Below are 14,809 nucleotides of genomic sequence, written 5' to 3' on the forward strand. Positions count from 1 at the left end.
TCTTGGAACCAAGGCTGCAGTAGGAGCACGGATACCCTGGCAGATTCAGGGGGGCCAACACTTCACAGTGGCCCTTGAATGTGTAAAATTATATTTAAACCTGGGGGAGGGCAACGTGACATTTTGTCAGGGGGCCCAGAATTTCTAGCTACTCCTCTGCCGGGGAACACGTAGTAAATTGCTGCTCTGTTTCCGTGGAAACTGGTAATTGAATCGACTTGATTAGGCTGTCGCTAAATACTGATATAGATCTCATACCTATGCCTCGCTGTGCTGTTTAAAAAAGTTAAATATGCTCCCCTGACTTGCCCCGGGTCATATGTATCCCTCGAACAAAACAGAGAAAGTTAGTATTCAGCCTAATTAAGATTAATCAATCATTCAGTTACTTAATTGTTTGGGAGCTAGAAACAATTAGTGGCTCATGAATTATTCAAATGCCTAAATTTAACATTGTTTGTTGATGCGGGATATGCACATAAACAAAACATGGGAGAGCAGTGCTGGCTGTTATCTTTCATTACTTTCTGCTTTTATTCACTTTTAAAGAAAAAAATACAGCTTATTGAAATACTGGTTAGGACAATTTATTTATTTATTTAGCAGGTACTCTTCATTCAAAGTGACACTTTTATCTTTTGATGGAGAAAGCAGGGTCACTCAGTCCCTGGAGCAGTAGGGGCCCAGTGATGACATCGTTCAGCCGACACTGAGATTTGAACCAACAACCTCCCAAGCCCAGCCACATTGCCCTAACCCACTGAGCCACACACAGCCCCCCGAGGATTATGGCAGGACAGATTAGTTAACCTTAAGTAATGAAGATCTCCGCTGAAACAGAGCGATGTGTACCCCAGAGTCCGTACGGTACAGTGTTAGGTCTCATTCTGTGTCTGCCCAAGCACTGATTTTGGCTGCCCTCACAAAAAATCAGAATCTCTAGTATTTAATTGACATCTACAAATATTAAGCATTCTTCACAAGTTAGTCTCAGTTCCCACCAGTTGCCTGAGTTGAAAATGCAATCAATTGCTAATTTGGACATCTATGCCAGTTGGAACAAGAGACAACTTCCCCTGCATAGGTAAATTGAGCTTTAAGTGTTTTACCTGGCTAGCTAACAGAAGGTATTATGTGCAATTTAGCAGTTGTTCATTTTGGTTAGTTGTTTGAATGCAGTTGTTTACCGTCAAGGCTCATTGAGTCGACGGTGTTGTGAGGTTGTAATTGTGTTTTATGGTGATCCTTTGCATAAGCATTTTGTTGGTACCCGATAGGCAGACAGATTGCTAATGATACAACTTCTTTCAAAAAGCTGAGCAGAGGCTGCGAGAATCCAGCATTCCATGCGGCCGTGAGAGTCTTGGAGCCCCATAAATCTCTTGACCGCTCATCCCTCAGAACTTTCTCAGACTGGGCAATCGAGATTGTCCTACTTTGTGATTTACTTCTTTTCACCAAGTGGCAGCTGGATAGCTACTAAGGCAGTTCCACAAAGAAATCACAACTAGCAGGACATCGACCCGCTGGACATTGCGAGTTTCTGGTCTCTGCCACTGAAATCTCGATCCATTTCTGGGTCTTGGTAGTAGTTGGCCTGTCCTTCTGATTTATGAAGCAAACTGACAAAGTAAACACACTATGAGCAGGTGGTCTGCCTTCATGCATTCATCCCTTCTGTCTCCATCAGTATGTTCTCGGGTCAATGTTAAGGTTCTAGCCTCTCTCCCTTTTCTTCAGCCTGTAGAACCAAAGTGGGTCAGGAATAATATACGATTTAACAAGCCCTATCAAGAACTTCAGTTACTGCTCCACATTACTCCACGCCCAGGAGACCTGCAGAAGTGGGGCATGCCATGTAGGTGACCTGAAAACGAAGAAGCGCAATGAAAAAAATAAAAGACGACACCCATTCACGAATAACTGCAAATGAGGCAGTTTCTTGGATTAATTTATGAATGGGTGCTACCTGGGTCCTCTGGGACCGGTTTGCATTCACTCCAGAAGGATATGCCATCGGGGACTTGTTACCAAATCACAGTGAGGAGATCTGGAGAGAGCTTCAGGCTCACTTTACAGCAAGGTACACTGCTCCTGCCATTGTGATCGGCATCTAAAAAGGCAGGACTGTGACACTCGCTGATTACGGGTGTTTCTCAAATTACTCATCTGGAAGATTACAGCACGATGGCGGAGACAGTCGATATATTCCACAGACTGGAGAATTATGGCATCTGCTTATCTAGAAGATTCCCTTCCTTGTCTGATCAGACACTACAAAGGTGGTCATATGAAACGATCTCCAAAAGCTTACGAGAACCTCTAATCTACATTCCTGTACAGATTTAGACTAATTGGTGATGCTTTTTAGAAAAATATATTTATAAAAAGCAGGGAAGTTACTAATGTAAAAGAAATCTGAGAGGATGCTGTCTGTGGGATTCTGTAAGGCACAATCACGTGACTCAGGGAAGTTCAGGAGAAGCTTATGGGATTGATTACTGAGGTTTCTTCATTCCGGCTGAGTGAGGTACGGTTTGAAAAGAAATACACCACTGGGTATATGGATACAGGAACCGTTATGGTCACCTGGCTCGGTGCAGCCCCCACCACTCCGAAAAGTTCCCAGCACAGGAAGGAACCGCTGGTCTGTGAGGGAAGCATTGCTAAGATACTCTGATTAGAGATACTACAGTGGGTTGAATGCCTGTCCCCCCCTCACCCCTCCTCCACGCGGACAGGCTCCGGAAAGCAGTGTGACCTTTTCTTCTGGATTCTTCCATCCGAATGGTCATCCCCTGAGGCCCACGTCTCACATCTTAAACGGGAAGGCAGGAAATTCAAGTTAATCAAAAATGCATAAACTTTTGCTCAGCAAACGAGGGATGCTGGAGGGCATCTCAGGGTCCTGACTGTGCCGTTTACCTACCAAGTGGCCAGTAGGGCTGGCCTTCCTCCCTGGAGTAGCCAGATGCTCCTCCATTGACCTTGCCTACACTTGAATGACCACATTCTGTTGACGTTTGTTGACTGTAGATCCTTTAAACAAGGTAGCTGGTCCATAATTTTCAGGTGTTTGTCTTTGATTTGCTCTTCTCTGGATGCTAACAATTTTACTGAAACATCCTAGTTTAAGACCTGACTGAAAGGTACAACACGACACGATTGAGGCACCCTGTGTCGACTAGATCGGGATTACTGACGCTTTTCTGCGATGAGAACATTTACAGCCCAAAAAGTGCTGAAGTTACTCAGCATTTCGTCATGTTTAGAATCGTGCTTTGGTTTCCTTGGATGTGATTGGGTGGAAGTTTGCAGAAAAATGGCCCCGGGACTTTATGGCAGAAGGGACACAAGGCCTGCTGTCCCACTGGGAGCCTGGGCCCACAGTGGAATTGCAGCCATCATTATTCCCTTGCCCCTGGGTCTCTCTCAGCTTGGGAGACAGCTGGCGCCCCATATAGGTGCATCAAGAGTGTCCAGCTGTCAGAAACTTCTCAGTTAGCAGGATTAGCAGGAGAAAGGAGGGGCCACCACTGGGCCTGGAGTTCTAGGGGGGGTTATTCCAGGCCAAGATGAAGAAGCACCCACTTGCTAGTTCTTTCCTTGTGGGTGCTGGTACAATGTTGGACTTTCCCGACAGGGAAACAACAAAACATTCTCTGTATAGGCCTCAAACCCTCAGATTTAGACAGTCTATGTCAAACCCATGGTTGAAACACTGTTATCAGAAGGTCCAAACTGTAAACGTATTTGTCACATTGACTGTAATGGTGCCATCACAAGGTCCAAGTTGGGAGGTATCATATTTTTAGCAGAAATACCAGGAGGTACAGACTGTGGACTGGCTGTCCACATCACAACCAGCAGTGTTAGAGTCATCCTGCCTCCGCGACTGTCTCTCCGTCTGATTGGCTGATTGGATCATCTAGGTTTCTCACCTGCTATTGGCCACTGGTGCGTATTCTTTGTTCCTCGATTCTCCCGATCATTCAGCCTCTTGTAGGACAAGACGGTTCATTCTGGCAAGCGTAATCAGTCCGTGCTGGAGGCCGGAGGTGTTATGGACGGGGGGCGGGGCGGCTGGCTCAGGATTGTTTACGTTAGGTAGCACCTTTCAGGAAGCTGTTTTAACGAGGCTTTCCGGCCTTGACTGATGACCATACAGCCTTGCCGGAGATGTTGGGGGGGGGGGTGTGAAATATGAAAGCCTTCCGCTGTCCGATTATTCATTCATGGGGCTGTCGGCCCGACGAAGGCACGTCAGGCGCAATCCAGAGATTTCTGTGACGTGGGGCAGCTGCTCTCTCTCCCGATTAGGGGGCTGATGGATCGACAGGCCTCTCGTTCTGTCAGCAGGACAGCAGTGCCAGAATGACCCCCTCCCCCCACGCCCCATCCGCCCCACCCTCCATCTTCACCCCCACCCCCTTCACAGCTTCTTCATATTTCTCAGCTGGGTTTGCAGTGCCCCCCCCATGCCCGACACCTGTCCCCCATCTGCCACCCCCCAGGTCTTCCATGGTTTCTGCACCCCCCCTGCCCCCCCACCCACCAGTGACCTCACCCCCTCCTCACCCTTGCCCTCCTACCTCACGCAGCACTCTCAGCACCCCAACCGTCAGCACTTCAATCACAGTGGCTCAATAAGCCCCCCCCCCCCCCCCCCCCCTCCCCCCGCCCCTCCATACCCACCCGTGTGTCTCCCCAGGCAGAGCCGTCAGACAATGGTGCTAATTGCCCGGAAGTCAGGCAGAGTCTCTGGGCTGATTAATCTGCCAGGAGAACGGGTGGCTGCCCCCCCCACCCATGTTTCTACCTCCCCAGTTCCCCAGGGGGCGGCACGGAGCTCATCAGCACAGCACGGGGCACTTGTGGGGTGGGGGGGGCGTGATATGCTTGCATAAACCACCCGTCCCGTGTCACATCTCACACTGCAAGCCTACCCCCCCCTTTCAAACACAAGACGGCAAAACACCGTCTTACGGAATGATCCAGAAGGTTGCTTCCGTCATCTGCAGTCTCGTTCCCACTTTCTCGTTTGCACACCCCCCCCCCCTGTCTTTATTTGCTTTGATGCGTCTGAAAAGATGGCAGTAGATGGAACAGGAGGGAGACATTCCTGCTCCCTGGAGCTCCTCAGTCCGTCTGTCCGGCCAGCAGCCCCCCAGCCCCCAGATTAGACAGCTAAGAGAACAGCTCCTCAGTAATGCTCTTGTAAGCAAACATAAGCCAGAGTAATTGCCTTCCTGGACCTAATCCCCCCCACCCCCGCCATCCCCCCCCCCTCACGGTGCGTTATCCCACCCTCACACACACCGCCCCTATCCCAGGCCTGCAGAAGCACGCTTGTTAACTTCAGAATCTGAGCTCTCTGACTTGGGTGGGGGGGTGGGGGATGGCAATACACCAACCCCCTGTCAGGCTATACAATGCGCAGCCATTCAAGCGAGGACACAGGCTCCAGCTTAAAGGTGCAGTTCTCCATCTGAGCTCACAAGAAAAAAATTGTCCACTTTGACTGGAAGTGGGCAATGAAAGTACCCCCCCCCCCCACCAGTAAAGAAATAAACTGGCCGGCTCTTGTGTTTGACCCCATCTGAATGGATCTGCTCAAATCTCCCCCCTCCAGAATTTAACATGAGGGGGAAGACCACCCCCTAGTGTTTAGGCAAATGTACTGCAAGCTGGGGCAACTTCAGTATGCCCCCAGTACTTCAGTAACCTGCCAGGATGCTTCCAGTTCAACATCCCATAATGTCAAACCAGGGTTAAATGACAGCACAGAGGAAGCAGTTAAAGGCAGATGTTTCCAGGGCAACCACAATTTCGAAGAGGTTACATGAAGATACTGCATAAGACCCTGCCATGCTTCAGAGAACGAGAGTATAAATGTTTCAGGAATTTGAAGTTTTCAGTCTCCACACTCGAGCATGAGCTCCTGGTGGGTGTCGGGTCTTCAGGAAGGGGGCCCCCCAGTGAGATCACACCCGGCGTGTCAGCATCTCACAGGAGACTCTAGGGCAGGCTTTCCGAGGTCCAATCCTGGAGGGCCAATCTGCAACACAGATTGCAGACACACCTTATTAAGCTCACCAGCTAATTGCCAGCTTTAGTGGGTGTGTCTGAACAGGGAGACTCTTTGGCTAGAACTGGGGAACCCTGCTGTCAGGGTTCGAGCTTTAGCGAGTTAATAACATTCACCAAGTTCTTGCTTTAGAATATGCCATCCGGGGACCCCCCCCGGCCTATAAAGTGGGTAAATAGACAAGTGGGTATATTATTCCGGAGTAAAGGCCCACGGGTGAGGGTTTGGTTTCAACATTCGTAGGGACAAAATCAGCCCCGAATCCCCCGACCCCCTAAACACGCACGGCGCTCCGACCATATCGGTAGGAACAGTCCCTGCTGTCCATACCCAAATCTACGCCTTTGGCAAGGCCTGCGCAAGCTTCTGGGTGAATCTGAGGAGCGTCAAGATTCAAGGATTTATCTGCAATACACACAGGTACATATAATTAACCAATAATGGTGGGAGGGGATGATAAAAACAAAGGATAAATAGAATTAAAATAAATAAATGTAAATGTCTCCTATATAAAGACAGTGTGCAAAATAGCATTACAGTGAGCAGTACAGCACGCAGTGTGCAGTGGGAGACATAAACAATTAATTGACACTGGCAAAGTGATTGCGAGGGAGCTGCGAGTGCATAGAACCCCCCGACCCACATGGCATCCTGCTGTTCATGGCCTGGCATCCTTATTTAACTCAGGCACGCAGTAGGTGCTTGTATGCCGATTAATAACGGAGGCCTTACACATCTGTGGAGGAGCGGCTGGTCTAAAGCCACAGTGTGGGTTTTTAGGGAATGAGTCAGTCGCAAGCCGACAGACAACAGCAATTAGTGACTGATTCACATCCATAAAACCTCGTCTGACAATTGGCTGTGCAGATAATGGCACGGATATCACCCGGTTTGTAGAAAACAGCACCCCCTGCTGGCATGGATATGTGAGATGCCCCACCGCCCTGACCATGACTGGGATTTGAACTAAAATCCATCTGGCCACCTGCACAGTGAGGCCCTGTAAGACTGCAGCCAAACCCAATTGCTGCTCTCCTTCTAGAAGAATTCTGTAGCCACCCCCAGGCCTTCAACCTTTACTGATAAAATTAGTTGACGATGCTGTTTCTGTAAAAGTGCCTTCAGCTCAGGGCCGCTCTGGTGGGGGATGGATGGCGTCACATAAAGCCAAGCTCTTCCAAGTTTTTAAAATAGTTTCAGCTGTATCTTTTCTCAAAATAGAACTCAAGCAGTCATGCTACAGAAAAGTTGCGCAATTTGCCTCAAACTGTAATTACCGCAGAGTGTTGTTATGACTTCTGTGTCTGGGCTAATCTCCTATATCTATGCTCAAGTACTTACATGTGTGTGCTTGTGCACATCTATATATAAATATCTATACGTACCTAAAGACAAATTGCTTAACATCGGGAAATGCAATGCTAATTGTGCTGCGACCCTCAACAATGCGCCGCCGGTAATTATGACCTGTCAGTCACACACCATGGGGTGGAGTCAATGCTATGCCTACGACTCCCTGACTGATTAAAGATTGACAGGAGCTCGCGGGACGCCCCAGTGGATTATGGGAGGTGGAGGGGCAGTGGTTGGTTAACAGTGATTCTGAAGACTATAGAGCCAATTTAAAGGCACTTGGAGGACGTCGGAACATTTTCAGAACGTTTTCAGAAAGATATAAAAGTCCGCCTTTGTGATCACGTGATTTCTGCTCCTCACCGACCTAATTTGGACGCCATACTGGGAGGTTCGTGATTTTTATGACACTGGAGACATTGACAAAGCTTGTCACTGTGTCTTCCAATCGCAGGTGTTCCCTCTGGTCCTCGGAACGTCATCTCCGTTGTGAATGAGACCTCGGTGGTCCTGGAGTGGAACCCGCCGCGAGAGACGGGGGCCCGCGAGGACGTGGTCTACAACGTGCTGTGCCGCAAGTGCCGCTCTGACCGGCGGGCGTGCTCGCCATGCGACGACAATGTGGAGTTCGTGCCGCGGCAGCTGGGCCTCAGTGACACGCGCGTGTTCATCAGCAACCTGTGGGCTCACACGCCCTACATGTTTGAGATCCAAGCTGTCAACGGCGTGACCAGCAAGAGCCCTTACCCTGCCCAGCACGTCACCGTCAACATTACCACCAACCAAGCCGGTCAGTAGCCCCTTCAGAACACTCACAGACAAATACACTACCCACAATGCATCAGTCACCTGATGCACTGCCTGTAACCAATCAGCATTTCTCACACAGTCCTTACTGTTATACAAGCCTCTTTAATTTCCACATATCATTCTCACATATCAATAAAACTCCTTTTCATAACACCCTTTAGTAAATCTTTTACACTCTGCCCACCCACCCAGTCAAATAAAACCAGCAGATTAATGTAAACTGTTAACTGTCCTGACCTTTGACTCTATCTCTGCAGTAATTATATAAACACATTGCCTTTGATAACATGCCTGCTTAAATATTGCTATTCGGGTCTTCCAGGAATAAATCTTTTATGTGTGAATGAGTAGTGTCATAGAACACTGTAAAAGTTCAACAATGACTACGTGTTGAGGATCCAAGCAGGACTGAAGACGAGCATCTTTCACTTCACTAAAGAATGATGGAGTCAAGAGGGTTTGTGATACTCCGAGTCCAGTCACTGAGGGAAGCAGCATCACATGAGCCCTGAAAGGAGTCTTTTCTCACTGCTCCGCCTCCAGAACCTCACTTCCTGCTTTAGCTCACTTCTTGGTGTAAGTCACTTCCTGCTTTAGCTCACTCCCTGGTGTAAGTCACTTCCTGCTTTAGCTCACTTCCTGGTGTAAGTCACTTCCTGGTTTAGCTCACTTCCTGGTGTAAGTCACTTCCTGGTTTAGCTCACTTCCTGGTGTAGGTCACTTCCTAGTGTAGCTCACTTCCCAGTGTACCTCACTTCCTAGTGTAGGGCTGAATCTCAATATGCATACTTGCCTGTACTTTGCCGTACGTGTTCTCGTGTACCCATTTTACATAATCTTCTATTGCCCAAGACCAGGTCCAATACTAAGATCATGAGAATAAAGGATGGTAAAAATCCCTGGATGTTAGTTTTGCTCCACCCCAAATATCAAGGATGCATTGGGTGCATCCTTGCCAAATGAGAACAATCCCATGATGCTTTGCGTGCTGTTGCAATGGCGGAGGAAGAAGGTGCAAACCATAACTGTACAACCTTAATCGAAATTACCTTAATTGGAGTTTGTTAATTCGAGATCGTTCTTGGAAGGTAAGTTTGCAAGACCGGTCTTGCCAAGACCACAAGTACGGTCTTTGCATTTTTGGTATTGAGATTCACCCAAGGCCCACTTCTTGGTGTAGCTCACTTCCAGGTACAGCTTATTTCCTAGTGTAGCTCACTTCCAGGTACAGCTTATTTCCTAGTGTAGCTCACTTCCAGGTACAGCTTATTTCCTGGTGTAGCTCACTTCCAGGTACAGCTTATTTCCTAGTGTAGCTTAGCTGAAGGTGTAGCTCACTTCCTGTACGCTACACAGCAGTTAGCAAAGCCCATCATGTGGCCACCTTCACCTTCAAGCCCCCCTGTGTGTTTCCAGAAGGCCACAGCCACCCCTCACCATGGAGGAATTGGAGCTGCGACAGACAGGTTGTAGTTTCAAGGCCTGAAGTAAAGTGCTGAGGACAGTGAAAATGAGAAGGATTATGACAACGAGGGTGATGGAAACGACTGGGTTGGCCGTACTCTTACTTACAAATGCTTTGTCTTTGGGCTTTTAGTAGAGGACTTATCTTCTGGGTGCTGAAGGCAGTCTCAGAATAGAACAGGGGGTTGGGGGGCTGGGGGGGTTCAGCTGATGGAGGACAGAAGTAGAGACCAATCACACAGTGTTCTTAGTAAGAAGTCCAGTTATCTGTGTGGATATCTTTGTGGATCTCTAGCTGTTTCTATCTGTTCTACTGATCCCCAGATAGCCAGGATGCATGCCTTGCCCCCACCCCACGATTGATCTTAGATGTGTGTCCCAATAGTACAGGCTGGCCCAAGGAACCAGAGGGGGACACTACTGGAATAGAGCTTGTACCAGGACACTGGCTATTTTTACACTTCATCCACGTTTGGGATGCCGGATGTGGTCTAAAGGCAACACTGAGATGGGGGCAAGTTACTTGTATCGCAGTAAATAAGCATATACACTGTTTCATGAGGATGTTATAGGAAGGTAGTTATAGGAATACTGTTTCACACTGGGCCCCTCCAGTACACAGTACAGTATAAAAACACTCCTCTCTACATCGACAGGGTCGGGTTGGGTTCTGGGACACAGGAGAGCTGGGTTCAAACAAAGCGCCTGTTGTCTTTTGGGGAAAAAAATGGCAACATGGGAATGGGTCCCAGCCCAAGGAGACTGGGGTAAAATGTGAAAAAGACAGGCTAAGGAGACCCCATAAATCGAATGTGATGACAATGCTATTACCCCTGTGTGAAGCACTAACCTGCAAGCTTAAACTGCCAGGGGGCAGAATTCCTGCATTTCAAAAGCGCCCTTGTCCGGATCTGTCCCCTCCCACTCCAAGTCTGGGAGAACAGGACTGCCACTCACTTTAATATGCATTCATGAGCCCCCGAATGGTGCAGCCTCACATTTTATATATATGCCCGGTAGTCGGAGGGCATTTTGTGTGATGCCGATCTGCCAGCTTGGATTGAGTGGGAAATCGGCACTGGGCCGTTTACCTCCACCACCCACCACCAGGAAACAGCAGTACTAGCGAGAAGGCAAAGGTCAGGCATGGCGCTCACTGTAGCCGAGAAATCCTGGCAGGGAAGCTGGAGATCTATAAGATCCTCTATAAGCTCCTGTTTTCCTTCCCAAAAGTGTGTGTGTGTGTGTGGGTTTGCATACATCACATTTGAGGACCAAATTGTCCCCAAAGTATAGTAAACCCTGAAATTTCCCTACTTTTGGGGACATCTTTTGAGGTCCTCATTTGGATAACCTCAGTTTTATAAAAATATGTGAATGCAATCAAAAAAGTAAAAATGCCAAAAGTCTTGCATTTGTGTTGGTTACTTACGGTTAAGGTTAGGGATGGGTAGAGGTTAAGGGTGTCGTGATTGGGATTAGGGTTTTTCCCAAAGGAATGAATGGATGGTCACTGTTTAGATAGGTACACCAACATGCGAGTGTGTGTGTGTGTTCCCACTAATGAGAAGTCTCCTATTTTTTGTTACCGGCTTTGTTCTGAAGGTGGCATGGCTGTACAGTGGTCAGCACTGTTGTCTCACACCTTTGGGAGCAGGGTTTGAGTCTCTGACATGGCTCTAAGTGTTTGGTGTTTGCATGTCATCATGGGGATTTCTCCAGGTGCTCTGGTTCCCCTGCCCCCCCTCACCATCCAAAACCATGCGAAGGTTAATTAGAGTTGCCCAACTGTACATGGTGAGTATACCCTGTGATGGGTTGGTGCTCCATCCTGGGTTGTTCCCTGCCTTGTGCTCTGAAGAAGGACAAGTGGGTTCAGAAGATGGATGGTTTTGTTATTGTATCCAAGAGCTTCCTACTTTCTGTAGTGTCATTCACATTTTTTTTGGGGAACTGCTTCCTGTTAATTGGTAAGCAGCTTCCCATTTTTTTTTTATGGAGACACTTCCTGTTCTCCAGTGCACAGCTTCCTGTTCTGTAGCTAAGGCTTCACTAAACTGGGGGAACTGCTTCCTGTTGTTTGATAGGCAGCTTCCTTTTCTGTAGTGAGCAGCTTTTTGTTTACACACTTCCTGTTCTCTGGTGGTCAGCTTCCTTTTCTGTAGTGAGCAGCTTTGTGTTTACACACTTCCTGTTCTCTGGTGGTCAGCTTCCTTTTCTGTAGTGAGCAGCTTTGTGTTTACCCACTTCCTGTTCTCTGGTGGTCAGCTTCCTTTTCTGTAGTGAGCAGCTTTGTGTTTACCCACTTCCTGTTCTCTGGTGGTCAGCTTCCTTTTCTGTAGTGAGCAGCTTTGTGTTTACCCACTTCCTGTTCTCTGGTGGTCAGCTTCCTTTTCTGTAGTGAGCAGCTTTGTGTTTACCCACTTCCTGTTCTCTGGTGGTCAGCTTCCTTCCCTTTGTTGAGTTCTTACTTCCTCCATGATAAACAGTTTGCTTCTTGCCAATACACCGATCCTGGCCTCACATAATTGTTTATTCTTTCTGTGTTTCTTCAGTGTAAGAAATCGGCAGTTCTTTGTGTCTATTCAATGTGAAGTAATGTGTGATTCATGATAAAGACGCACCCTTGCTGAAAATTCAAATCAAAACCAGCCATTTGAAATAAACAAGTAATACAAATAAGAATTTTAAATGTACGAACAGGATTTAACTCAGAAGACAGGATTTTCTAGCATTTAAATGAACAATGTCATGAGTTAAATGCTTTTCTGTCTCCAGTAAAGTGTGACTAATCCCCCCTATTCTATGCATGTAAACAACAATTTTTTAATCCAGTTTCTACTTTTTCTGGACCACATCTCCTGCTGACTTGGAACGAATAGCACATTAATCTGCAAAGCCAAGAATTGCTTCACTTTTGGAATTCTTAAAACACACACTTCTGGGATAGATGCTGAACATCACAATTTACATGACGACCACGGCCTCTGTTTTGGCTCAGTGAGACACTGAGAGGTTCGAGATAAGTGACATGTTGAGCAAGGGGAGCGATAACATAAATGATTGTGGAGGCATATTTTATAGCGTCAAATTAGTCTGGGTGAAGGGTTGTCAACCTTGCTTAATTGTAATGGTCATGTGTCAATGTCTATCGCGGGGATGTATCTGCGGTATGTTTTCATTAGCCCAAAACAGGAAGTGAGATACAAACAGCTGTATTTGTGCCTCAGTCGCTAAGCTATTTAGCTTTTGAACAGATGCTCGTATCTGGAGCAACATCTTAAAGATTTTAATTTTGTACTAGGTATTTTTTATAATGCAAGTGCTTCATACAATGTTACAAACAGGGAGATCAGTCTTTAACCACAACACCATCTGCCTCTTAACTGAGATTGGTCTTTCGTATCCCAGTGTTATGGACCCTTGATGTACAGTTGTACATCAATGTGCCAGGACTTTCCTTGCCGGTGCCAGGCACTGGACGCCGTGATATTTGTAGATGTGTGGAGTAGCTTTGCAATGGAGCATTCTGCCGCCATGTGTCCTTATTGCCCTGTCAGGTTGCCGCATTGACTCTCCAGCTGCCGAAGGAGGAGACGGTAAATATCTCCGATTGTCAGGCACAGCTAATAGCCTAAACGAAAGTGTCCCGTTTGACAGACTAAGTGCCCCCTTGACAGATGGATCTAGAACCAGTGCCTATTCCCATCATTAACAGTCCGACAGGTGATGAGGTGCCCCCCCCCCGCCATCTTGGTTTATATGGAGGAGGGGCACCATTGTAGCCAGATAATTGCCACCAATCCACACCTTGCCCGATGGGCAGTTTCATTGTAGGGGTTTGCCGCATCGAATGGCTGTTGTCTTAAGGTGGAGACGGGGATCTGAATACATAGAGGACCACAGATGTGCTGGACTAGAGGGAGGGTGATGGAGGAAGAGGACTCTTGACTCTCCTATTCTGCCCGTCTCAAATAGCCCGGGGAGAGACCCCAGGCCGAGTCTGACCTCTCGCCGGAGCTGGAGAACCTTCTGAACACTGTGTTGGGTGGACTCTGAATCTCCAGTAAAGATAAATGATGGACAGAATTATCATCGTCGTCGTCCGGAATGAGGCCAGTCAGCCACCCCCCCTCTGCCAGAGCCCGTCTCTCTTAATGCTGTCATTTTTAAAAAAGTCACGGATACGCTATCATTTTTTTTTCTTTTTCTGAAGATGATAAAGCGTGTTGTTTTCAGGAAATATTTCAGGACCATATTCTGGGGAAATGCGTCGGTATAATTAGTGCAGATGATTAACTACTAATGGGATAAATTAATCCCAGGATGTGGGATTGGGTTTGACAGTCCTTCACTAGAAGGTTGGATGTCATATATATTAACGTGAGCTGACAGCATGTTAATTAGCATATGTCGTGTGGGCAGGGTGGGGCCAGTACCCACACCCACCTGTGGCTGACCTGTGCATAGATGAAGTTCTCCTGGGGACCCATTTTGGCCCCTCCTGCAAAAACAGCCAGCTGTCTGGCATTCTGAACCATTGCTGGTGTCTAACTGAACTGCAATTCCTCCTTGGCAAACACCCTAGGACCCACCTCCCCCCAATCTTCTAACGCTGCTGCTATTTTCTGAGCAGGAGCAGGATGGTGACCCTTGATTGGTCAACGGTCAAACTCAAACACATCATTTAAGCCAACTGAGACTGTTTACAAACAGGGGGATCATGGGAAGTACGATCCTGCCAAAATCGTAAGACATTCTCAGAACGATTTAGGCCAACTGTGGTTCTAGCCAAGAACTCTTCTGTGGAAATGCTTCATCCTGTGTTTGTCTGTGGCTCCAAAGTTAGCAAGTGGCTAAACGGTTTATTTTGTAAAAGATCTGGAAGTTCTTACAGACAGTTGCACACGTAGCTACTTAGCATCCATTTGAGAGGAGGAAAAAATATACTTTCCATTAGCAAAATAATGCACTGAAGAGTTCTGTCGAAGGCAGGTGTCTATGAATATTCACGATCGGTGTGCCTGCTAATTGTTTGGTTCCGATTCAGAGGCCCATCAATATGCGATTGCAGCTGCCAATCGTGCTGTGAGC

The 14,809-nt window shown here is 47.5% G+C and overlaps 1 protein-coding gene across 1 annotated transcript in view; it reads left to right on the forward strand.

Annotated features, from left to right (window-relative positions):
* LOC111833628 (ephrin type-B receptor 1) overlaps positions 1 to 14,809 on the forward strand; it is a 131,039-nt gene that overhangs the window by 81,753 nt on the left and 34,477 nt on the right. Inside the window, exon 5 of the mRNA XM_072710648.1 lies at positions 7,896 to 8,231. Within this exon, the coding sequence (XP_072566749.1) occupies positions 7,896 to 8,231 (336 nt within the window). The remainder of the gene's footprint in view (positions 1 to 7,895; positions 8,232 to 14,809) is intronic.

This window comes from Paramormyrops kingsleyae, chromosome 4, assembly GCF_048594095.1.
Source record: "Paramormyrops kingsleyae isolate MSU_618 chromosome 4, PKINGS_0.4, whole genome shotgun sequence".
Lineage (NCBI taxonomy): Eukaryota > Metazoa > Chordata > Actinopteri > Osteoglossiformes > Mormyridae > Paramormyrops > Paramormyrops kingsleyae.